Genomic DNA, 24,709 nt, shown 5'->3' with positions numbered 1-24,709 from the left:
CGATATGCAAAATCTGAAGAGGAAACAACACCGGTTCATTCGAAATACATTTCTATCCTTATGAAATTGAAATTTCAACTTTCTCCGTATTATTCCGATTTCGTTTTCCAACTTGTTCAAATTTTTGTTCCACGAGTTTACTTTCTCGTTTTCATAAACTTACCAAGCAATAAGAAAGACACAAGAAGTTCCAACATGAAATTTGCATTGGATAAAGGTGCACGCTAATATTTTACAAGTTTCTCCGAGAATATGAAATCAAGTGACCCAGATTGTGATTGTTTGCACAGTTATTCCGTCTCGCCACGATGGTTTACATTTCCCCGACGAACCGATAATTGTCGAATTTCATTCTATTATATCGACGAAAATTACGTTTGCAAAAACGAGTACAACGTTAGAGAAAAATATAACGAGAAGTTTATTCTTTGTCCTTTATGGAGAAATAAAAAATTCGATAGATTCGATGGGAGAAGAATTGAGAGACTCGAAATGAAACTTCGATTTTTCGATATAAAAAGTGCAAGAAGAAACTGAAAATTTTGTCATTAAAACACACTCGAGGGATAGAGAAAACCATACCATTCAAGCTCCTTTTTCTTTCATCCCGATATCTTTATCGGTTGCCGAGATATAAAGACTTAAAGTATCCATAGCGCGACACGACGTGCAGAGATTATGAATGGGCCCGCAACTCGGTGACCTATATTTTTTCTTGGAAATACGTACTGCATTCTTCCAAGAATCGTGTATTACGTTTTTCCAGGAATCGCGTCTGTCATTGGTCTGGAATTTGGAATAGGTCAGTGAGAAGAAGTGCGAGCGAGAGATCCGAGTAAGCGACGAGGACGCAGATAGTAAAAATAACCAAAAATTATCCTTTCCTTTACGCAACGATATCTCGGGAACCGGAAGTCGTATCGGGACGAATAAAAAAGCGTTTTAAAGAGCAAGGTTTCGCGTCTCTAATGGTCTTTTATTTATTAATTAGAAATGAATATCTTCGGAGTTACAATGCTTTGAAATTTGTTTAATTTTAATAAAGTTTAATCGAGATTTAAAGTAAATTATAGATATATTTACCACTGGAAAATATGTTTTTGCATAAAAATCAGTGTAGCTATAACTTTGAAAAAATTATATAAAGTCAATTCAAATCTACTTGGACATGAAACTAATAAAATAAATAGAAAAAAGAAGACAAAAATTAAAATCAGAAAATTTCAGTAGCAGAAATATTCGATAAATCGTCAAGAACTAATCGTTTAGAAATTTCTCAGAGCGAAAACGTTCTAAATCATCTAATACTTGAAAAAAAAATTACTGACAGCGATGTATGATATATGATACATAAGTGATTCAATGAAGTGAGAGGGAAAAAATAGACACGTTAACTTCGTCATGCATACAGACAAGAAATAATGTGAAATGAAACATAGAAGCATTTCTTTTTCTAATAAAAATTGATTTATAGCGATGTTTAAATCAAAAGAATTTAATTATATTTTTGATGCTCAAACAACAATTTTCAAAATTAATTTTAAAATTATCATATAATTTCATTGATTTTATCACATAGATTTCCATATTATTTCCAGAGATTTACTCGATAATTTTATGATAATTTAATTTTCGTTTTCAAGAAATAATATTTAATACTATGTAAAGGTAATTCCAACAATGAACGAAAAATATTCGGAATTAAGATTAAAAAATATTCAAATTTCACAAGAATTTTTCATTAATTTTGAAATAAATTTATAATGGGAAAAAGTATAATAACGCTAATATAAAAAAAAAATGAGATGAAAAAAGTCAACAAAAGTATGAGTTTAAAAATATATTCGAAGAAAGAAAGAAGCGGAAACTTGAAAAGTCTTAAAAATTTAATTTTATAGAAACTATCTCTTCGTATCTAGTGAAATCTGAAAGATCAAAAGCACTATTAAAAGATAAACACGCAATTCAGATTCCATCCTAGTGAGAAAGTGCCTCGAGGCATGGTGAATTAATCCGACTGCAAGAAACACGGGTGAATTTGTAGTTGTCCCGCGGATAAAAGGGAAGTATTACTCAGCCGTGTAAGTATTAATCGCAAAAACGTTTCTCGTCGCGTGTGTGTCCATGATAGCATTATTACATAGCCAAGAAATTTTCCCTCGCCTGGTGGAACATATTGCGTTTCCCAGACGCGCGAATGATGTATGATCCTCGAGGATGGAACGAGTAGTCGAATGAAAAGGAGTTCCGAAACTTCTCCTCGAAGAAAAGGGAACATTTCGAGGGACGACAAGTACAGGATGTATCAAAATTGCTGGGCGATTTGATACGAGACGATAATGGATGGCGAAGAAAACGTTTCTTGTTCGATAAATGGTTAACTCTTTTAGTGAATGAAGGTTAAAAGATGAATTTTGTTGAATTTTTTTGAAAGAGGAAAATTTTGAAAAATTTTCATTCCGTTCATTTTAATTCGAATGTTTTTTTTTTAAATATGATAGGATTTTAATCACTTGAAAAAAATTTCTTTCTTGATTTGTAAATGTTTCAGAATTATTTCTGAATCAAATAAATTTATCGTATAAATTCCTAATCCCGACGATGAAATTTTTGATTAAAATTAGTTTTAACAAGCTACTTAATGTATCGAGGACAACGTGAAAGTATAATCAAAATGCTCATTATAATCCTTTTCTTCGTAATATTAAACGAATTATGAATATATGATCGTTATACATTAAATTATTCGAGTATTTACTGTGAAATAAAATGATAAATATTCAAAAATAAATCTGGCAATACTTTCTTTTTTCAGAAATTCACAATTTTTCTTAAAAATAAGAAAAAATTAATATCAAATCTTAGCGAGATACTTTAATGATCTCTTATTTTATTTAGGCAATATTTGCTGGAAAAAAACCAATTTGTGTATCAGAAACTTTCCATCGACCTAAAATTACGGAACATTTCTTACAAAATGAGAAACTCACCCACGCAAGACTTGCCATCCGACGATAGAGCTTTTTCGTCACCGTCACAGGCGCAGAAGAAACTCCCATCCGTATTTTCGCAGACTTCTGTGCACCCACCATTGTCAACCGTACACTCGTTGATATCTACACAAAAATACGCAGAATTATTTCGCGCATGATAAACAATCACAGGACATTGTTACATTTAAACGCTCAGGATTTACGCGAACGGAATATTTCACTTTCCACCATCGTAATTTATAAAATTTTTAAAACCGGTCGTGACGTGCCGAGTTTACAGATGATTTTGTAATGAAAAGAGACGGCGGAATAATAGCATATAAACTAGAATTTTACAGGATGAGTCGAGCGCAAGTTGCAAAATATTCAAGGAAAAAAATAATATGAAAATCATTTATTGTTGTATGATATTAATCATCGATTTAATGGAAGGTGCGCTTCTTAAAGTCATCTTTAATGTTTATTTTTTAATAACGTTATTCTAAAAAATTTATTTTTAACGGAGGAACCTACATTTTCTCTAACAAAAATTCTCTAATAATAAATACAAATTCGGAATTGATCGATTAATTAATGACCTCGAACATGTAAAAAAAATAAAAATATATCCAACTTTCTATTTAATTCTACCGATTCAACGTTAACAAACGATCGAAATAACGATTCCATCATCGTATTTAAATTTCGATACGCGTTAAATACGCGTGCAATAAACAAATTTCGGACTGGCCGCGGAAATAGAGACGTGGCGGACCACAGATCACCATTATTCTCGCGTGGTTAACGCGAGCGTTCCCTTTCGCCACGATAACCAGCTGTTATCGATCAGTGCAAAGTTCAAGTTCCTCGACGCGGATGTTACACGATGCTATGATAACGCGCCCTGACCTTTCACCCCTCCCCCCTCCTCCCTATATTTGAAAACGACGGAAGACCCTCCCCTGCCCCCTTTCGTTCGCATACAATACACGTTCGTCTGCGTTCTTTCGTTGGCCGGCCACACCGACCCGGTCAATTGTCCACGCGATGGCGTTAAATTGACCGAAATAGACGTACAAGGGTCGGCCGGATTGCGATTGCCTCGAGCGCTTTCAATGACTGCCAAGAGTGCTCGACTTCCGCCGCTTTCACGACGCCGTGGCTCGCGATACGACGACGACGACGTGGCCCATCCGCGCGCGATAATGACGCAGGTCGACAAAATGGTCGAAACATCTCCCCTCCCCGCGCGAATCGATACAATGCCCGTTTGATTTTTCGTCGCCGGGGGGATTTCCTTTGTGAATGGCTGGCTACGCGCGCATTCTTTGCCGACGTCTCTCGAACGTGGAGGGAATGGATTTATTTTGGATTTATCTTGTTGGGAAGTGGTAGGGAATTTAGGAAAGATTTAGAGGACAATTTTGGAATTTTTAGCCGGGGAAGATTTTTAAAGTGACACGTTGAATGATAAATGTGAGGGGAGATTGTATAGAGAGATCCAAGTTGGATAATATTTGATTATAATTAAATATTTGCGTTTTTGATTGAGTTTTGAAGAGTAAACTGAGGGATGATAATGAAAATGAAGTGTTAAGGGGAGATTAGATAAAGGGACTCGTGATTTTGCGAGTTTTGCAAAAGGACGAGGAGAATATTTTTAAGAAAATAATGATTAACTGGTAAAAATATCTTTGAGTATAAATTAAAATAAATGATTATTTTTGTTCAAAAAAGTTATTCTCAATTCATTCGTTTGTTTCGGAGGAAAACGGAGAAATAAGCAAGTGTATCAAAATGCAAATTTCAAGTGGCAAATCATAATCTTCATCCATAAAAAGATTCTAAAAGGTAAGAAACAAAGCAAGTTTACAAGTCAACGATTTGTTGAACTTTTCGCGTTATGTATTATTCATTGTTTCGAAGCAAATCTGAGAACTCTCAGTCGAGTTAGACAGCTTTTTATGCTACTTCATAAGCCTCGTGTGCACATATGGTTGACATCGATCCAACAGTTATAGTACAGCAGGTGCCTGAAGAAAATCTATTATAAAACTGCAACTGCTATTACATAATTCCATTGAGGGATACTGTTTAAAAATATCTCGAACACTTATGTAAATATTTCACTCTACATTTGATTTCTATATACTTATTTCTATTACTTATTTCTACGATTATTCTCCTAAAATTATCAGAAACTTTTGGTTATTTATGGAAGCTACGAAAAAATATTTGATGGAAAAACTAATTAGATAATAAAATTCATAAGTTCTTTGTAATATCCGATATTCATTTTCTTGTAAAAATTGCATTATTAATGACATTAAAGTTACTTGTATTATATTTTCACATTTTTTTTGAATTTTGAAACTCTTTGATATTTTACACTAGTACATTCTAAGCGTAGAAATATTATAACAAGCATTATCAAGCTCTCTGATTTGGCACACTTGGTTTCGACATTGACAAACAACCATTTATCATTGGAAACTATCATATAACGATCATAAACTACCACATAATCTAAATTTAAACCGGAATGTGTTATATACACGATGATACTAGTGTATAAAAATAACAATTTTTAAATAGATCAGTGTCTGAAATTGTTTTATAAATATACACGCGACATTTTATTCTTGAAATACTTTTTGTCTTCCACTTTGTAAAACGAATTTCTTTTTCCTCTGACTCGAATCCCTTGTTCCTCTTATTTTTGCTTATTATATTAATTGGAAACATATTACGCAAACTATTAATAAAAGGAATATGCACGACACAATAACTAGGTATTAAAATAATCTCCAACTATAAAACAAATATTCGTATAATGTATTATGTTTAAATTATTTTATTATTGATAAAATAAATTTTAATCATAATTGTAATTTAAAAATGATAGATAATAAAATAATTTTCATTTCCAAAAAAAGTAGATTGAAATTTTCTCGTTATTTTTCTTTTATAATAACATTTTTTACTCTAATATCTCAGTTTATTAAATAATTCTGCAATATATTTGCACAGATATGTGCAATAAATACTGCTTTGTTTGATTGCAGAGTGCTGATTATATCACATTTATAAGTTGCATTTATAAGTTGCAACAAATATAAAATACGTTTGTTATTGCATAGTAAATGTACAATTCATCGTGTTCATAAATGACAAATATTTCGGCTACCAAAATTAATTATAGATATATTTTGATATATTCGATCAGTACAATTCATTTGTATAATTCAACACAAATGGATAATTTAATACATTTCTATAAGAAAGTAAAAATTAATATTGTATATTCCAACACAAAAATAAATAATTATGTACGTATAAACATTAAAATTATTTGCATATACATTATTGTTCTTCGCGTTCATTGTTACAATTTAAAATGAGAGACAAAAAAGATACACACACACACACGTAAGAAAAAACAAACTCTTGTGAAAAGTGCACAAAGTTAACCGGTAATGAGACACTTACAAAAACGAACACTGTGCTCCACAAAAGTGAAAAGGGTACTTTGCAGAGAAATTTTTACGGAACGCTACTTGTTGTAACAATTTTCTAAACTTATAACGACTTCCGGTGAAACTTGGCCAGGATACGTCAGTTCCAGATGGACGATAACGGAAATCGGGAGAAGGGAAAAAGAAGAAGGGAGAAAATACGATAACAATGGAAATCCCGAGGAGATAGTTAATGAATTTCCCGATGTTCGGAGTATTTAGCCAAGACGTAATGAAAATACGAAGACAATAAAGCAAAATAACTGTTTTCTTCGCATCGGTTGAAACCAGGCCATCGTAAAAACTTTGCAAGATCGAGAAAAGTTAAGACGAGCTTGTTAGAAGTTCACCGAATGAAATATGAATAATATACTCGAAGAAACTTTTCAAAAATTACGAGCTCGCAATCAACGATTTGTATGTACGATTTGTATCCCTTTTTTTAATAGCAATCCTTTCCAGAATATAATAAAATTTTAAAACGAACAATTTGAGAGATAATCATATTGTTTTAAAAAAGATTTTTGGGATATTAAACGTTACATTCTTTTAATTTTTCATTAACAATGAATATTTCTAATGTAATGAAATTATAATAAAACTTAAGATATACTCATTAAATTATTCTTAATTGAATCTTTCTCGAAATTAAACGTGCAAAAGGTCATGTTTGTTCATGAATTTCCTCCGTCGTGTTAATTATGTCCACTTGGAATTATTACTGGTCTTAACAATTATGTAATTATAATATTTAAAGTCTTTTACTAAAGACACTTGCTAATTTTAGACATAAGCTTATTAACCTATTAATAATTGTAACATTAATTGTTTTATTAATGTCTTATTCATATAAATTTTTAAATATTTGTTTAATCTTTTTCCTAACTGTTTCCTCCTCCATTTATCAAGTTTGAAAAAATTCAAAACAATATTTATAATATATTATAATAAATTATATTTCTCTTAGGAAAATTTCTTTTTTTAAAATTGTACAATAGGCTCTTTATAATTCTTATTGTCCGATATTTAACAGGTTAAATTAGATTTCCAATAAGATTATTAAAACATAATATTTCCTTGTAATTGATAGTATAATGTTACAATCATATTCGTATATCCTATCTTGAAATGTATTCTTAAAATTCCCATAATTCATAGAGTATACATATCATTGAATAAATTCGAAAATAAAACATTCAATTAAACCTTCAAAAGATTAATTAAGTTGTATTTTAACAAATAAGAAATTCATCGTTTCGCAAAATTATCTAAGGAAAAGAAGGAAATCCGCAGTAGTGCAATCGCTCGTTCGAACATTACAAGTGAAAAAGCAGACGTAATGCGAAACGAATTCGCAGTAAACTAGACAAAGAAGAAACATACGAAACTTCCGCTCTCTAGGATCGAAAAAACGTTAACTTTTCTCAAGTATAATCTCTTTGTTCCATCGAAAAACGAAGGCTACCAAAAAATGAACCAACTGTTCCCTGCGATAAGAAAGTTCGCGATAAAAGACTCCGAAACTAATTCAAAATTTCTTGCAATCGCATTTTTAAAATACTTTTGCGATATCCTCTGCCAGAAATTCTAGATCGAACGGAAAAAGAGACCTCCTTTCGCCTCGGTGCTCATCATTCTTTTTTCTTACTTATTCGCGAAACAAATTCTTCAAATTAATCTCTTTCGACGGAAGTTCTTGGATAATAAACCAAAATTGGTGCCAAAACTCGAGCGACTGAGTTTCTTATTGTTTAAGACTGTTAAAGCTTTAAAACCCATAATTTTTCGACTTTCTACGAATGGTGATGAATTTTTAAGTGATAAAATTTCGCTCATTATTTAAACGGATTAAATTGTGGTTTTCGTTATTTTCAAACGTCAAATCTTGCTTTCATAAATTGTATTTATTTTAATTCTCTTGTATGAATATTTCTGTGATATATAAATTTCTTTAGTCTTCGTATTATCATACGATTATTTCTTGTTTTTAAAATTATATATAATGCATAAATTCTAAAATATTTTTCTTTTAACATCTCCTGGTATTATTTCTAAAAAATTAAAACGTACAATTATTAGAGAAATTTCTTAACGATAATTTTAATAAATTTAGAAATGTTAAGACAGAAATTTGATCAAATAGTTTCTCCAATAATGTAAAAATCATGTATTTTTATCACAATGATCAGGAAAAAATTAATCATAGCCAATTACATTTACAAGTTCGCCAATTGAAAAATCTTGTTTCACCCAAACTCGATTAAACGATATATCGTTACCCCGAATTTTTTAATTTCCAGCAGTCAATCCACCCGGAAACAACCCCTCCGCGCATTACATAATGAGCCGGGCATAATTCCATTAATTCATCCTGGCTCGCATTTATCTTCTTCTTTTATATCCCCTAAGGGAAATTCGAGAGAGCTGTCACCTTGTAATCAGGAACGTAGAGACGCCTTTAGAACCCTTAAATCATTCCACTTCTCTCGACGGCTGTTACCACCGAGCCACGAAAAGAACTCGTTCTCAATGGAAACTATAAAACGACGACAAATTAGAAACGAGATTCGAAGAGAGAAAGAAAGGAGAATTTTCGCAAAGCTTGCTTTTTTTTTTCTCGCTCTTGAGAAATGTTGAAAGTGTTCTTTTCGTATGGAATATGGCGATGAATTAGAAAAGAAGGAAAATCTTGGTATACATTTGGTTTCTTGGTATTTTACTCGGTTCTTCGAAAAATACTTGACAAAATCGAATGAATTGAAAGAGATGTTTGAGAAAAGAAAGAAACGAAATTTCATCAGGCTTGTAGATTTTTGGTCTATCTATTTATTATATATTAGTTTTGAAAGGATTATAAATATAAAATAAATTAGAAAAGGAGATCTGAAAAGAGAAAATCGAATTTCATGACACTTATTTACTTCTCTTCAAATTTTCTGAAATACCGAAAGAATTCGTTTTGAATAGAAAATAGGGAGGAATTGAAAAAGAGTTCAAAGAAAGAAAATCGAATTTCTTTCACGATTCCTATGGAATATTGAAAGAATTCTTTTTTTTTTTTTTTTTTCGAATAGAAAACAATGAATTAGGAAAAGAATTTGGAAAAGAAAATAGAATTTCGCGATGCTTGGTTCCTTGATCTTCTATGATTCTCATGGAATATTGAAGAAAGAATTTAGATTAAATAGAAAACAGAAACGAAACGGAAAAAAGATTCGAGAAGAGTAAATTGAATTTTGCGACACAAAAATTTAATATTAAAAATTCGTAAATACTGTAATAAATACATTCTTGAAACGAGGAAACAATAACAGTAGCAAAATATCCAAATAACTTCGAAAAAAAAATTTCTTTTGCACTAAAATAATGACCAACTACTTCAATTACCCAACAAAATAGATAAAAAAAAACTTTTTAAATTTTCAAAAACAAAGATCAAGAAAACTAATCTTTTAGAGCAGTATTTTACAGAAAGTACAAAATTAAAAAATTTCTTTAAATTGAAAAACGACATCCAAATCTAAGATATAATATTTTTACATCGAAATATAATTTGATATAATTCGATAAATGGAAGATGATGTGGTTAAGCGTAGATACTATCATATTCTTCCATCAAATTAAATTAAATCAATTTAATAATATAATTTATACGAATAAGCGGAAGAAAATCTTTCTCCAAACTGGAAATGTTTCGAACCAACCGCCAGTTTCCATTAAATCGGACAGTTTTCCGACAGTTGATGATCCAGAATCTCGACCCCGATATTACCATCGTAGAACCCACTAGCCTACCAAGTGGATCCATGTGCAGGTTAATTCGATTACGTACTAGGATCGTCTAGAACGGTATTATGGGGCACGACTAGGACCAGGCGGCGGAATCTCGTTAGGACGCTCATCTCCCTATGGAATTGTTATCGTACCACCCATCAGTTGCTTCCACTAAAATTTTCCACCGCGAAATGAACGACAAACACAATTATCCCGGTTACCGAAGAATATCGTCGTTACGAACCCAGCTTTCCTTGTTTCGAAAACACCATGCTGATACACAGCCACGGATTCATAATTCCGAATTCTACTTTAACCATTGGCTGATTATGATTAAATCGTTTGAGCTCCCTACAAAGCTTCTTTAACCTTTAAATTTCTCGTTATCCCTAAAGATTAAAGAAGAAGATTCGACATTTTTATAATTTTTACAAAAATTTATCAATTGTACCATTTATTTCTCTATAATTCTCCAAACATTCGAAATAAATCGTAGTAACGACGAAAAAGTGAATATATCCCTTGATATATTTCATTAACCGTATACCACGAAAAAGATCTTAACCGATTTGCATCGTCAAGACGGTATCCAATTTGCTAATCGACTCCTATTCGAAATCAATCGTTCGGAAGGGAGATTCGACGTCGAAATCGCAGGAATCGCGAAGCAACCGAGATACAATGTATTACAGGGAGGAGTGGATGTTCGCAAAGTGAAAAGTGTCCGCCGCGGGGCTTAACCGGGGCAAATCCAACTTCCTGTTAAATCACCCGTACGGATTAAACCACTTACCGATACAAGTTCCATCGGGGGTGGCCTCGTAGCCCGGCAGGCACGTGATGGACAAGCTGTCCAGTATCGGTTGATCCTTCAACTCCATTGGCTCGGCGCATCGATAAGATCCTGGTGTGTTGATACAACCGTACCGACACATCTCCGTTTGCAAATCGGGTTGGGCGCACTCGTCCACGTCTGGAAAAGAGATTTTTCCTTCTTATCGTTTCGAACGATTTAATTCCGTGTCGAAGATTTGATTTTCGATATCGTTATTCAGAATTTTGACCGTGTGAGGAATAATATCGTGATATTTCGTATCTAAATGGAATATGGAAAATGGATTTATCGGGGATCGCAGCGTTGGCATAGGGAAACATTTATTCATTTTTTAAATTTTTGTTTGAATTAGTTAGTCGATGAAAAATATCGGGGAGTGCGTATATTTTTGCTAAAAGGATATAAAATAACGATTTCTCCGAGTTTTTGTATAATTGTTTAATTATTCATGATTGCGAAACGTTTGAATTTTTGTTTTTTTAGGGTGTTAACGAGAAGAAAATTTTCGGCCTTCCGAGTAAACAGAGTTTTAGAATTTCGATACTGATATATTTACTTCCAAATTATTGGAAACAATAATAAGGAATGTTTATTAATGATGAAACTTTTATTTTAACAATTTATAATGAAAGAAAGAATTTTATTGCAACTGTATCGCACTTTTTAAAAAAGAAAATTAAACAATCATAATTATATCAAATATTCATGGATATTAATTTTATATCTGTTTATGAATTTAAAAATAGAGTTGCAAAGTTTTTAATATATCAATAAATAGATGTAGATAGATATTATTAAATATAGAACTTCAATTACATAGAATAAATGATTGATGGCGCATTTGTTCGAATGAATGGCTACGAAGGAAAGAAGCATTTTCAGAACGAGTTATTAATTAACAGAAAGCATCCATTAGTGGCTCGTATATCATTAACGATGACGTACTCATAAAAGATTCAAACCTTTGTGTATTGGCAAAAAAATACAATTAAAAAAAATAAAAGAATAAAATGTCGCCGTTCACAAGCCCATTATACATATATATTAGACACGGTTTCGATTTCTCTGACGAGGCTAATTAAAAGATATTCTGCTTAGAACAGAATGATATTCTTTCAATTCAATTTTGCAAACGTTTAGAACCACCATCTTTGAACTTGCACATTGAAATATACAAAAAAAAAAAAAAACAAAATCTACTTTATGATATAATTTAATTCATATTATCATATTGTGCCAAAATTCTATCTCTATCTCTTTTAAAATATCTACTTTAAAATATCAACGAAAAATAAAAATGTATTCAGAAAAAAAATTATCTAGATAACTATTCTTTATAATAAATTAGAAAATAAAGAGTAACAATTTTATTCCAAAAATAAAGAGCTGTACTGTTATTAATTATATGTTATGAATTAATTATATATATTAGTTAATTAATTAATTTGTCAATGTATAAGAAGCTTATTAAGCTCATCCTATCATTGTGTAATGGAAAATGACAAAATTAAATTATAATAATAATTTCTGATAGATAATAACTTGTGCTACAATAATATTATAATAAAGATATATTTAAATATTAAAATAAAACGATATATGTTAAATCCATTTTTAAAATATTATATACGTTATTCTTCCATTATAAAATCCTTCATTTCGATAAGTTACTCATGACAGAGAAGAAATTATAAGCCATCACTGTAATTTTCAATATTAAATATAAATACCTTATATAAATATACATTAACTAAATTCATATATCTCAATAGACTATAAAACCTCTTAAAAATTTAAATTCACTATATTACGCAATACTAAGTTCAAAATTATACTAAATCCTGCAAAATCTCTCTTTCTCGAACCATCGCTCAAAAAGCGCCCAGAAGTAATCCAATATTTTCCACGATTCCTCTTCCACGAAAAAAAAAAACAGGGGAAGATAAAGAAAGAACGGTAAGCAAATTCTATTACCTTGACAGGTTTTCCAGTCGTCCTCCAGGATGAAACCATCGGGACAGAGACAAAATACTCGTCCCATAGTGGAGAGACAGGTGTGGGAGCATCCCGCGTTGTTGACGCTACAGGGACCCGCTGTCTGACACGTGTGGTTGTCGGCTGACAGCACGGTGTCCTGTAGACTGTCGCAGGAACATTCATAGCCGCCTATGGTGTTCCGACACGTATCCTGACAAGGCCCGTGCCCGTTGTTCAACAGACATTCATTGATATCTATGAGATAACGAGAAGTAATTTTATATTTTTCTAACGGTGGATCGAATTCGAATTCGAGGATATAATAGTAGATTCATTCTTGGTTAAGATTGTTAAGTTGGATAATTCAAAGCGATGGGAATACTCGTTATATTTATTTACATTTATTCTGGAGAGATTTATGCTCGAGATGTTTGGTTAATTTGATTAACTGGATTAAATTTTTGTTTAAGTGATTTTTATTATTGTTACTAGAAGAAAAGATTTTAAAGTTGGATTATATTATCTTGGAATCTGTTAAAATAGTTTGGTGTGTTAAAGCAATAATTTTTAGAGGCTGGATGATATATGTAAAGAAGAGAAAATCCTTTAATGTTTCTGCTGTGATTTTCTCCACGTGAAATTTAATATCAATTTAGATCTTTTTCTACTAATACCAATCGTTCATAATACGATGTAATCATCTATCAAAAAAGATAATTTAATCTTTTTAATCTTTTTTCGCCATTGCATCCACGATATAAATACATTTTTTTCCGATATAATTCCTCACATTACCTCTTCCATCAAATTCTTTTAATTTACCAGATAATCATTGCACAATATTCGTTAAAATATCGTATCCATCATCCTTCCATCCATATAATTACACGAATTTCAAAAATAAATTGAAATAAATGACAAATAATTCAAAATAAATTTATTCGATGGAAAAATTTATTAAGATAATTAAGATAAAAAATAATATTAAAAACAGAATGAAATATTTTAGAATATCTAATTAGCATTTCGAAGCAAATGGGAAAGCGATTGAAATTCCACCAATAATCATCGATATGTACCGTAAGGTGTACAGCCTTTTTCGCGATTTACACTTGTTGCTTTTTCGAAGAGCGAAGGAGAGGGGAGGGAGGACGGAATAATAGGTTTATACCGTGTATATATATATTCTGCAAATAACTCACCCTTGCATGTGAACCTGTCCTCGTCTAGTTTCATCCCCTTTGGACATTCACAACGAAAGGATCCCGGGGTGTTCACACATTTATGTTCGCAACCTCCCTTGTTATCCTTGCATTCGTTCACATCTGAATTTTAACGAGTACGTGTAATGCTTGGAATTTGGCTAATTTCACGCGGCGCTACGCTTTTGATCTCAATTTATCGCGATGATCCCTTCGTAATGTTTTCATACGTAATTTCTTAATATATATAGCATCTTCTTGTACTAATATAATAACCAACGAGAGTATTTAATTATGATTTTAATACATCGGATAGCTAAATTTAAATTTTACAAAAGAATATATTATCTCTGATAAGATATCTCGAATGTAAATTGGAAACGCGATATTTTATAAATTTATACTATTTTACTTTCGGAAAGAATGTCTGATTGGTTTGGAAAAAATTTTTTACGTATTCAAAAATAACGATCGTTTTTATGGACAATAAATTAAAAAAAAAAAATTTCATTTAAATTTTATACAAATTTGAAAAAATTGTATTCAAATTTCTTCTTAAAAAATTGATGAAAATTGCGTTGTGTGGAATGACATCAGCGATATTCGAGAAGAGATAATGAGAAATCGTGGAATGGGGAAAACATTAATGAGAGATATGTAAATAGAGAGAATCTCATTTGTAAAAAAAAAAAAAAAAGAAAAAAAAAACTTAATTACTCGAAAGTTCGACTCGATTCATTTCTTGTCCCGCCAATTTATTCGGGTCAAACCTATCCTTTTAATTTTTTTCATTCCCTTTCTGGAATAGAGTGGAACTTTGTTTTACCAGAGTCGGTTAAACCAGACTTTTAACTAATTTGGATTACCTGTCTTTACGATTCGTCTAGATTAACGACATTCTCTTCCCTGGAAGCTAATTTTTCCAAGGACCGTTAATACGAATTTTCGCTTGATTTAAACCACTTTCTCATTCAACTTAGATTAATGAAGTTTTATTGAATTTGTGTTTTTTTATTCCACGGTTCTCCGATGCTTTAATCTCATTTGCATTCAATTATCACGAATATCCTGAATTATCTTTATTTAAACAAATTTCGACAAAAAAGTTTTATTTTAATTATTACAAATTTTTTACTTTTTGCAACTTCAAATAAAAGACTTAATTAATATGATCAATCATAAAATTCTCTGACACATTTAACAAAATTATAAAAGAGTTTGATATATTAATAAAAATAAATTTTGATTTTTTTCATTGATATTTTGATTTGATGATTTTGATTGAGATATTATTTTAAGAAAGTGATTCTTTTCGATATCTTTAAATATAATTTTTTAATAATACGAAAAAGAATAAAATTTTAAATTATAAAATATTCCAATTCTCAAATTATTCAAACTATAAAAATATATACGAGGATTTTCACTTTGAATTCAACTTTGAAATTCTCTACAAAAACATATTGTAGCATCTCTACTTTGTTTAATCCAAAATTTTCACGTAAAATAAATTTCTTTGTAAGATAATATATAATATAGAGATTTTCCCGACTAACTCAATATTCAGAAACAACTTATGAATCTTTTCTAAAATTAAAATCTGTCTCGCGATAAAACGTAAGGGATATTACGAGAGGATGGAAATGGAGGAACTGGTCTCAATTTCCGGCTTCCTTTTAATTTCGAAATGCACGAACGAAATGAAATTTTATAACTGTCCCCCAGTTTTATGAGAGATAAAACGACGATACGTTTCACAGTGGGATAAGAAAGAGGGAAAGGATCTCTGAAACGAAATCGTTGATGTTTTAATACGGACAGGAAGAACTTGTCCCTCGCAGAACGTGGAACCTGTCAATATTTCAACGAGTATCGATATTTCATCTTGAGAAATTTCTTTTTCATCGTCTTGACGTCTCGTCAACCGAGAAAAAACGATATCGTTTCTGCATTTTACTATTCATATTTCTTATATTCGTTTATACTCGTGACGAATGATAATTTTATAATTTTATTAAATCTTGATGAATGTAATCGTTAAAAATTAAAAATTGTAAAAACAAAATATAAGACAAAATAATATAACATATGAAATGTATTTAAATCGAAATAATATTTTCAATACTTCATCCATATTTGTGCAAACAATAACTCTGTATTTAAATTTCCTGCATTCATTTTAATATCTATCTAACAGAATAAAGGGATTAACGTTTCGAAATAATTTATTACGTGGCAATCTCTAATTTATATATTTAGATATTTCATGCACGTTTGCTTTAATAACGTGACAAATGCTATCAAATTTATGAGAATATATCAAATCGGTATAATTTCAATTGAAAGTGATTATTTAATAATATTGTATTATGAAAATTTCAAATATTTCCAGATATATTCGTTGAAAATCGAATCGATTTCAAATATTTCATCGAGTAATAGATATTGAGATGAAATTTCGAACAACACCTAAATAAATCCTTGTCAATTAAGTATTGTCTTATTTGGATAATATTGGAAGCAAAGATCAACGTATGAATTAAACTTACCCATACATTTATCATCCTCCAACCGGAAACCTTTGTAACAGGAACACACCGGTCTGCCATCGACTTCTTTGCAAACGTGATCGCAGGAAGCGTCGATGCACGCACCTTGAAAATTCGCTTTGATCTTGCACTTTGGTAGTTGTCCCATCCATTGACGATTTCTGCATAATAATCTGTTTGTTGTGCTCACCATATAGAATCCTGGGGCACATTCGTAATCGGCTTCCAAGTATTCGTGGCCTGGTATCGACGATCTTAGAGAAAATACCAATTGCAGACTTTTATAAATTTCGGGAAAGAATAAATAAGATTGATTGAAAAAAAAATGTCGAATATCTTTTGACAATAAAAAGATATTTTCTTCCTACATTCATCGCCTAATGGATTGGTTGTTATTTAATTTTACAAAAAAAATATTAATATAAAGGACATAAAAGTTCGAAGCCAGAAAAAATAAGGAAAATACTTTAACAATAAATTTTGTATGCATCGATTGGCCGTGGAAATTAATTCTCTGATTGATTACCGCTTCAACTTCAAAAGTTTACGTAACTAATAGATATACAATGGCTGATCGATACTTTCCAACATATAATCTTCCAGGAAAGAGCTTTCGATCCGTTACAAACTTCTAAGCCCATCAAATACAAAACATAATTAGCATAACATAAATTCTTGCATAACATATACAAATTGCACAATTTGTTAAAGATATATTTTACGTTACAATTACAATTTTGATGATTAATTTTATTGCTACTTCATTCCGGCAAATATATAATTTCCTTCGAATATTTAACCCGTAATAAACTAAGAGTAAAAATTTAATTAATAAGTTCGAATATTCTTCCTCGATTCATCGCTTGACCCATGATATTTTATTCTCGACGAAACTATAAAATGTCAAACTATCAATGGGCATAAATTCTTTTCGATCGCCATCATCATTTTCTAACGTCATTTTCTAATACACACGAAACTTTCCACGTCCCTCGTTCAACGTTTGATTCAACATTTGCTCGAGAGCGCAAGATTTACTTGCCATTACAGCCATTTCCCTTACTTACTCGATCTTTTTATATTTTACAGGACCGTCAGGTAATTCCTGCACGTCGAAGCATTGAAAAGTTCGGCTCCTCGATCTGAAACTTTTCTGGTTTCTCTACAATCCTGGCTACGAACTTGTCCCGGTAATTCAGTTTTCTGACGAAAAGGGGAGGAAATTTCGATAAAGGGACACGTTGTGACGTGGAGACATGTGCTCGATTAAAGAACAGACGAGAGAAGAACGAGAGGGAGAGAGAGAGAGAGGAGAGAGAGAGGGAGAGAGAAAGCTTTAAAAGAAATCTGAAAAAGGTCGTTTTGAATGGAACGAGCATCAAGAACTGCAATTATAGACTTTTCAACTTACGTCCTTTGAGAAGGGAAAACACATACTTCGTTAAAGATATTGAACGAAATTCTTGGAATGAAGGGAACGTTTTGTGAATTATGTTTCTGCTTGTACTTTAATAGGATTGAAAATAATTACTGAAAGTAATTACGTAGAAAATTAAATGTGTACGGAATATCGTTTCCTTTATACTTTCCGCGTAAAAATATTTTTATTAATATAATAATATTATAACGTTAGATTTAATAATAATGTGAAATCTCTATTATTATATCAATAATAATAATAATTATTATTATTATTATTATATATTACTTAAAATCAAACTATCCAACGTAAAGTTATTATCTGGTTAACCAGCTCGCACAGGATTTAATGTAAATCAATTCAAATAATTAACTTTCATTTTCAAATCGATTCAATTTCATTAATTTTATGCAGCTAATGTAATGTGACAATATATGTACATACATTAATTGAATAATTTTGTCAATTTTGTTACGTATTATTGTACATTTTCAAACACATAGATGTATTTCAATTTCTTGAGAGAATACTAATATGTACGTACATTTTTAATTTAACTATATATTTTCACAAAATGTGAATATCCAATGACTAAAATACCACATATATTTTTAATTTTATTTTAATACATTATAATATTATCAAGAAAAATCTAATTGATCGATAAGATATAAATAATATGAATAAATATTACTGTACCGAACAAATGAATCTACTAATTAAAGAAAAATTAACCTTCACTGATCTTAATGAATCTCCATCAAAGAATCATGAATAAGTCAAAAGAAGAAAATCACCATCAACTACGATATTAATATTAACTCATCGATCGAGAAACGTTCGTTTCAATTCGATCGACAAACTATTTGCCAACAATATATAAAAATCGTTCGATTCATAAAAGTTAATTATCATTCCACGATAGATGATATAATGTTACTTCGCAAACACGCAAGGAAGATCCTATCGTCATAAGGGGAATCGCATCGGGGGAGGGAAACCTGGTCAACCTGATCGAGATGAGTTGAATTATTCATGCTAAAAGCCACTTACTTTACATATTTGATCAGCGCGTGTCGGGCGAGGGGTGCTGGCACGAAGGTCCCGTTTATGCAAGATAAATCCCCCTTCGTATCGTCCTCGTACACCACTGTGCTGCTCGCCCATTCCGTACTCTTCTTTCCGCCCAACCTGTCCAACTCTGCCTCGTCGATTATGGGCTTTCCATGAAAATGCGATCCGCCGCCCCTCCTCCGCTCGACCTCGTCCCGCCTCGCCACCATCGACAATCTCAAACTCGACGTCATGTACGCGTTGTAATCCTTCAACGTCCTCGCCAGGACCTCGTTCTCCAAATCCAGAATGGGCAGATCCTCCTCCGTCCTCGAGTAGCCCAACATCTTCTCGGCGTCGTACCTAGAGTTGCCAAACTTCGCCTCGCTCGCGTTGCCGCCCTCCTCCACCTCCTCCTCCTCCTCCTTTCGATTTTTCCGCGATGACTTGGGAACAGAGCTGCCCAGGATACGGTTCTCCAAGCTGGCAGGATCCTCCATCTGGGTCCGCGAGATCTCTTTCTCGAGCTGTTTCGAAAATTCTCTCTCCACGGTGTCCTCATACATGTTGTAACGCGAGGTGGTCTGTGCGGATCTCTTCGCAGCCTCGGTGGTTAATTGATCCTGAAGATTGGACGGTGACGTAACATCGGTGCCGCTCGAGCGCGTTTGGTTACCTCTCGAAGTCACGTTCGTGTCGTCCACCACGTGGCCATCGATCTTGCCGAGAAGCAGCGCCGCGGGCGCGTCGTTCATCCTTCTCTTGAACTTGGACGCTCTACGCGCCTCGCCGTTCTTCTCGCCGTTCCTCGTCCTCTTCCTCCCACGCTTCCGCTCGCGATTCTTCCTCCTCCTGCGACGCTCGGCGCGATACCTCCTCGCCGCGGAATCTTTCGGCTTCTTCGTCTGTCCGTTTCGCTTTCCCCTGATCTCGTTCTCCTGGGTGCCATCTCGCTGACGATCCACCTCTGTGTTTGCGCTCTTAGAATCTTTGTTCCTGCGACGTTTCTTCCGGGATCTGTCACCGCCGTCGCCCTTTCGACGAGTGATCGACGTCGAGGCTGCTGAAACGGGGGTAGATTTTTTGTTGTTGTTAAAGATTGGGGAGAATCTTGAATGCGATTGGTTTAACGCTTGGTTTCCTTCGAACTTTGATCTTGGATTTTTTCGATAATTTTTAATTCTCGATCGCGTTATACGCTTCCTTTTGGCAGTCTCTTTGAAGCGATTGTGTATGTAGAAATTATTTTTCTAATTTTTACAACGTGCTTTTTTCAATTATTTAAATATGGAAAGTTGCACTGCCTCGGATTCTATAACGATTTGTAAATTCTTCTGATATTATAAACTTCATCCAATAATAATTTAAAATGTAACAATTATGCATGGACGAGTTCTCCTTGTAATACTGTTGAATGTTTGGTATATAATTTAATATATGAAATGGACCATCATTGAAAATGTCATCAAATATTGAACAGCACAGTTAAAAGTTTATAAATACGAATACTCGTAAAAGAGAAAATCTATAATATTCTTAATACTTTGAAATAAATTTTAATGTAAATTGTAATATTAAAAAAATTATTGTTCACAAATGTACACACGATAACTTTCAACACATTCAATGATGCGTTTGTCACGCACTGATTAACGCATGATTTCTTCCTGTTTGAAATAGACATTAATGCCACAAGGTAAACACTATCGTTTAGCATGCAATAAACTGAAGCAATTCCTGTTCGTAATCAAATAATATTTCACGCGTTCATCGTACATTAATGATATTCACATGATTAAAAAATAAATATTTGTTACAATTAATATTCAAATTTATATTATTTTTAATCTTCTATAATTGAAATTCATTGTATGTTCGTCAAGAATAAAAATTGTAATTTATTAAAAAAAGCTTTTATTTATTAATAAATTGTAACTGCAAATCATATGATAACGACACGGTAATAAGCGTGCAAAGCAAAATAAAAGACTAACGTAACTGTTAATTATAACTTATACTCTTCTAGCAAAATAATCAAAGATAAAAAAAAGATAAATCATTTCCTCTTTGAGAAATCAAGAAAAACCAAAGTTAATTTCCTAAAATTTACACGATTGTAACGAGAACTCTTGCAATCCGATTCGTAAGGCAAACATTTTTACTCACTGACATTCAGACCCGGCCGAAACGATGAGTTGGAAACACCTTCTGGTGGAACGAGGACCTTGTCCCTATTTCCGTCTGCCCGAGGCGCTGTTTCCACTTCCGTCTCCGACACCTCCGCCGCGTTTCGAGACGAGAGGGAGCTCCCGTTCTCATCGAGCGTCTTTTTACCCTCGAGAGACGCATCCCAGCTAATGGACAACATAACCAACCGTTTTTTCTCTCTCTATCTCTCCCTTCCCCCCTTGATCTCGACGAAAATGAAAAGACTGCGTACTTGGCTAGTCCATCCCCGTTTGACATGCATAACGCCGCGTATCTCTTTCAAGTTTTCAACCTCTTTTAATTATTTATTTACGTCTTCTCGAGGACACTTTCCATCGAGTTTCCTTCGAGAGCACGTGAACGCGTTTTGTATCGGATCAACTTGAAGGAATTTTAATAGTCGTGATCCAATTGGAAATTATCCGCCTTTCTCCCGGGGAAATCGCGATTTAAACGTAAATGAAACGAATTATGCTTTGGATCGAGTTGGATTCGCGCTGGTAATTATGGAAAATGTGACGTGAAATTTAATCGAAAGTGAATTTTTTATTAAAAATCGCTTCTCTTTGGAATAATTTTCATATTTTTTATTTTAAATAAGATGGTTAAGTAATTTTAAGAAATTTATGTATTGTTGATATTTTCCTTGAAAACAAAATTTCATTTTGTAATCATGTTCGTGTTGTGCGATTATTACTCAAAGTGATTTTTATTCAATTGATGTATATTAGTGATTAGTATGAGTCACAAGTAATCTGACCATCGACTTTTATGATCCATCATGTCAGGATTACAATCGCACATTATATGCATCATATATTGTACACGAATGCTCTCCATTAAATCATTAACCATTCGCAGTTGTCCAGAACATCAATTGGTTCATGTCATAAAATAATTTTTAAAATAATTGTATATATAAATTGTATTTTCAATAATGTATCTGTACATTTCTATGCAAAACATTTTATATTAAACTAATTGACATTTTATTAAATCACAATATTACTCAATTTATCAAATTATAATACAAATGCAACTTACATGTTAAAATTAATAAATACTAAATGAAATAGAAATCAGTTCGAAATAAGATTAACAAAAGGTTAAATGAATCTACCTATTTGAAGATCACAATTAATTTTTCGACAAGATCAATGTCAAACAAAATGAAATTTTATCCCAATCGTTAAACAATTTTAAACGAAAAGTTAAATTTTGTCTCATCGTGTGGATCTGATCTACGAGTATCATCATTCCACCATTCCTAGGATCTTTTAACTTCGATAATTATAAGCCGTGCTACCGTATAATAGAGACTAACGTTGACCAGTGTGCACCGTGAAATTAGGATTTCCACGAATGCGGTTCCACTGTGTTACGTATCAATTAGAAAGTTCGAGTGTGTAATATGACCGCCCTTATTTCGTTACCCCACCGTAATTATCAGTTCTCCCAAGTCCAACCGTTTGATTCTCGATGCCTACTACCAACTCGCCCATTCGATCGAGAAGTTTATTAAATTCGCTCGGTGAACTTGTTGCCAAGGAAACAAGAAATGTGAAATACCTTTTTATTTCTGTTGCTTATTTTTTCTTTTTTTTTTTCCGTCCCCTTTTTTTTGTTGATTTGGGTGAGTTAATGGTACGTGAGAATATTTGAAGGATAATTTTGCGAAGATTTATTTGAAGAAAATTTAGTAGAAAGGATGAATTGGAGAATTTATTCCCGGCCAACTTTGATATTTGTTCATTTAATTTTTTTTTTATTTTCTTCCTGGAGTTTCAATAATTTCATAACAAAAGAAATATAAGAGTTGGATCGATAACTCGAACTAGAATTTTGTATAATATTTAAAATCGTGAAAAAATTAAGAATTAACACTTTATCGAAAAAAAATGTTAAACTAATTTTTAACAATCGAAAGATTGATATATTCAAAATGAGATATCCAAAAGGAAATCAAGAATATAAGAATGTGAAGAATATTAATATGAATAGTGGTAAATTTCAAATTGATATTTAATTTACTCAATATATTATTTGAACAATTACTATTGATTGGAAACATTATAAATTATTTTGAATGAAAAAAAGATTAATAACATTTGGTATCCAATTTTTATGTCACGTGCAACCTTGATAATATATTCGAAGACAAACTGTCTGATTTATAGCCAAATAATAATCGAAGGTCACAGAGCTGGTTCTTTAGAATGGAAATTGATTCGTCACTGCATTGTTAAAAATTAATCACATTAATTCACAAACTTTCTCGATAAAAAGATTCCTTAATAAATAACTTCGAGTATAATTATAAACCTGAAAATAAATACCATACCATTAGAAAAAAAATTTTTTAAAAATAAATATAAAAAATTAAATGATCCTTTCTAAATTTAACTTTAAAATTGATCGACAGAAATATATTATCCAAACTCGTTCTTTTAAGGTTAATTCAAAACTAGGCTCACTTGAAACAATTGACACTGCTCCACAAACATAACGGTCGACCTTGGTAATTAACGAGCCAATTCGCTCATTAACTCCGCTGTCACAGACACGCGTTACACATTCCAAAGGGAGATAGAATAGAATAGAATATTTTCAAAATCAATAACCGGCGTTCAAATTTACGTACAAATCTCTATCTTACGTACAAAACGAAAAATTCCCATAAAATTTTTTTCAAGAAGAAATTTTTATAACATTCTGAATCTTTAACAAAAAAAAAATATATTCCTTTTCAAAGAAACAATCCTAATTTTGTAGAACAAAATTTCGAGATAATAACATCCAAATTGGTTACTCGACAACCACCGATTAACCATCTTCCATTTCCTCGAACCGAAAGCTGTTCGACACGTTCGACAGCATCAAATATGCATAAAGTACTTACACATACGACTGATCCGCATCGTCAGCCTGCAGTTCATCGCGCAGATCGTCTATTTTCCTCGCGTCATCCCTGTTATCGAATTGTTCTCGCGGATCCGCGTTTTGGCAGCGTCCTATAAAGTAACAAAAATATCGCGTTCAATCGGTGTTGACTATCGTGATAAATCCGAACGAGGGATAAAATGGGAAAAAAGGAGGGAGGGGAAGAAGAAAATAAGAGAGGGGAAAAGAAACGGAAACAAGAACGCATACGCGATACGACGCCCGTGCTACGAAACAGAGACGCGAGAGTTTCCATTTCCGGCT

The 24,709-nt window shown here is 32.2% G+C and overlaps 1 protein-coding gene and 1 long non-coding RNA gene across 5 annotated transcripts in view; one reads left to right on the top strand and one right to left on the bottom strand.

The window, feature by feature from the left end:
- The window catches only part of LOC107998283 (uncharacterized), a 65,507-nt gene that overhangs the window by 13,626 nt on the left and 27,172 nt on the right, over positions 1 to 24,709 (bottom strand). For 2 of the 4 annotated variants that reach the window (XR_009830022.1, XM_062076063.1), the window contains 8 exons: positions 24,405 to 24,516; positions 21,464 to 21,651; positions 19,298 to 20,360; positions 16,825 to 17,078; positions 14,276 to 14,398; positions 13,071 to 13,328; positions 11,055 to 11,234; positions 2,991 to 3,116 (listed from right to left, as the gene is read on the bottom strand). Coding sequence is in view for 3 of the 4 variants with exons in the window: in XM_062076063.1 (XP_061932047.1) it covers positions 2,991 to 3,116; positions 11,055 to 11,234; positions 13,071 to 13,328; positions 14,276 to 14,398; positions 16,825 to 17,078; positions 19,298 to 20,360; positions 21,464 to 21,651; positions 24,405 to 24,516 (2,304 nt within the window). In the remaining variant the exon portion in view is untranslated. The remainder of the gene's footprint in view (positions 1 to 2,990; positions 3,117 to 11,054; positions 11,235 to 13,070; positions 13,329 to 14,275; positions 14,399 to 16,824; positions 17,079 to 19,297; positions 20,361 to 21,463; positions 21,652 to 24,404; positions 24,517 to 24,709) is intronic. The other 2 variants (XM_062076064.1, XM_062076065.1) reach the window with 2 other exon arrangements.
- LOC133666219 (uncharacterized) lies at positions 3,970 to 7,108 on the top strand. The gene is made up of 3 exons (XR_009830038.1): positions 3,970 to 4,654; positions 4,740 to 4,823; positions 6,038 to 7,108. It is a non-coding gene; the product is annotated as an uncharacterized LOC133666219 (long non-coding RNA).

This window comes from Apis cerana, linkage group LG6 (assembly GCF_029169275.1).
Source record: "Apis cerana isolate GH-2021 linkage group LG6, AcerK_1.0, whole genome shotgun sequence".
Taxonomy (NCBI): Eukaryota; Metazoa; Arthropoda; class Insecta; order Hymenoptera; family Apidae; genus Apis; species Apis cerana.
This window is presented reverse-complemented; position numbering and strand designations above follow the sequence as displayed.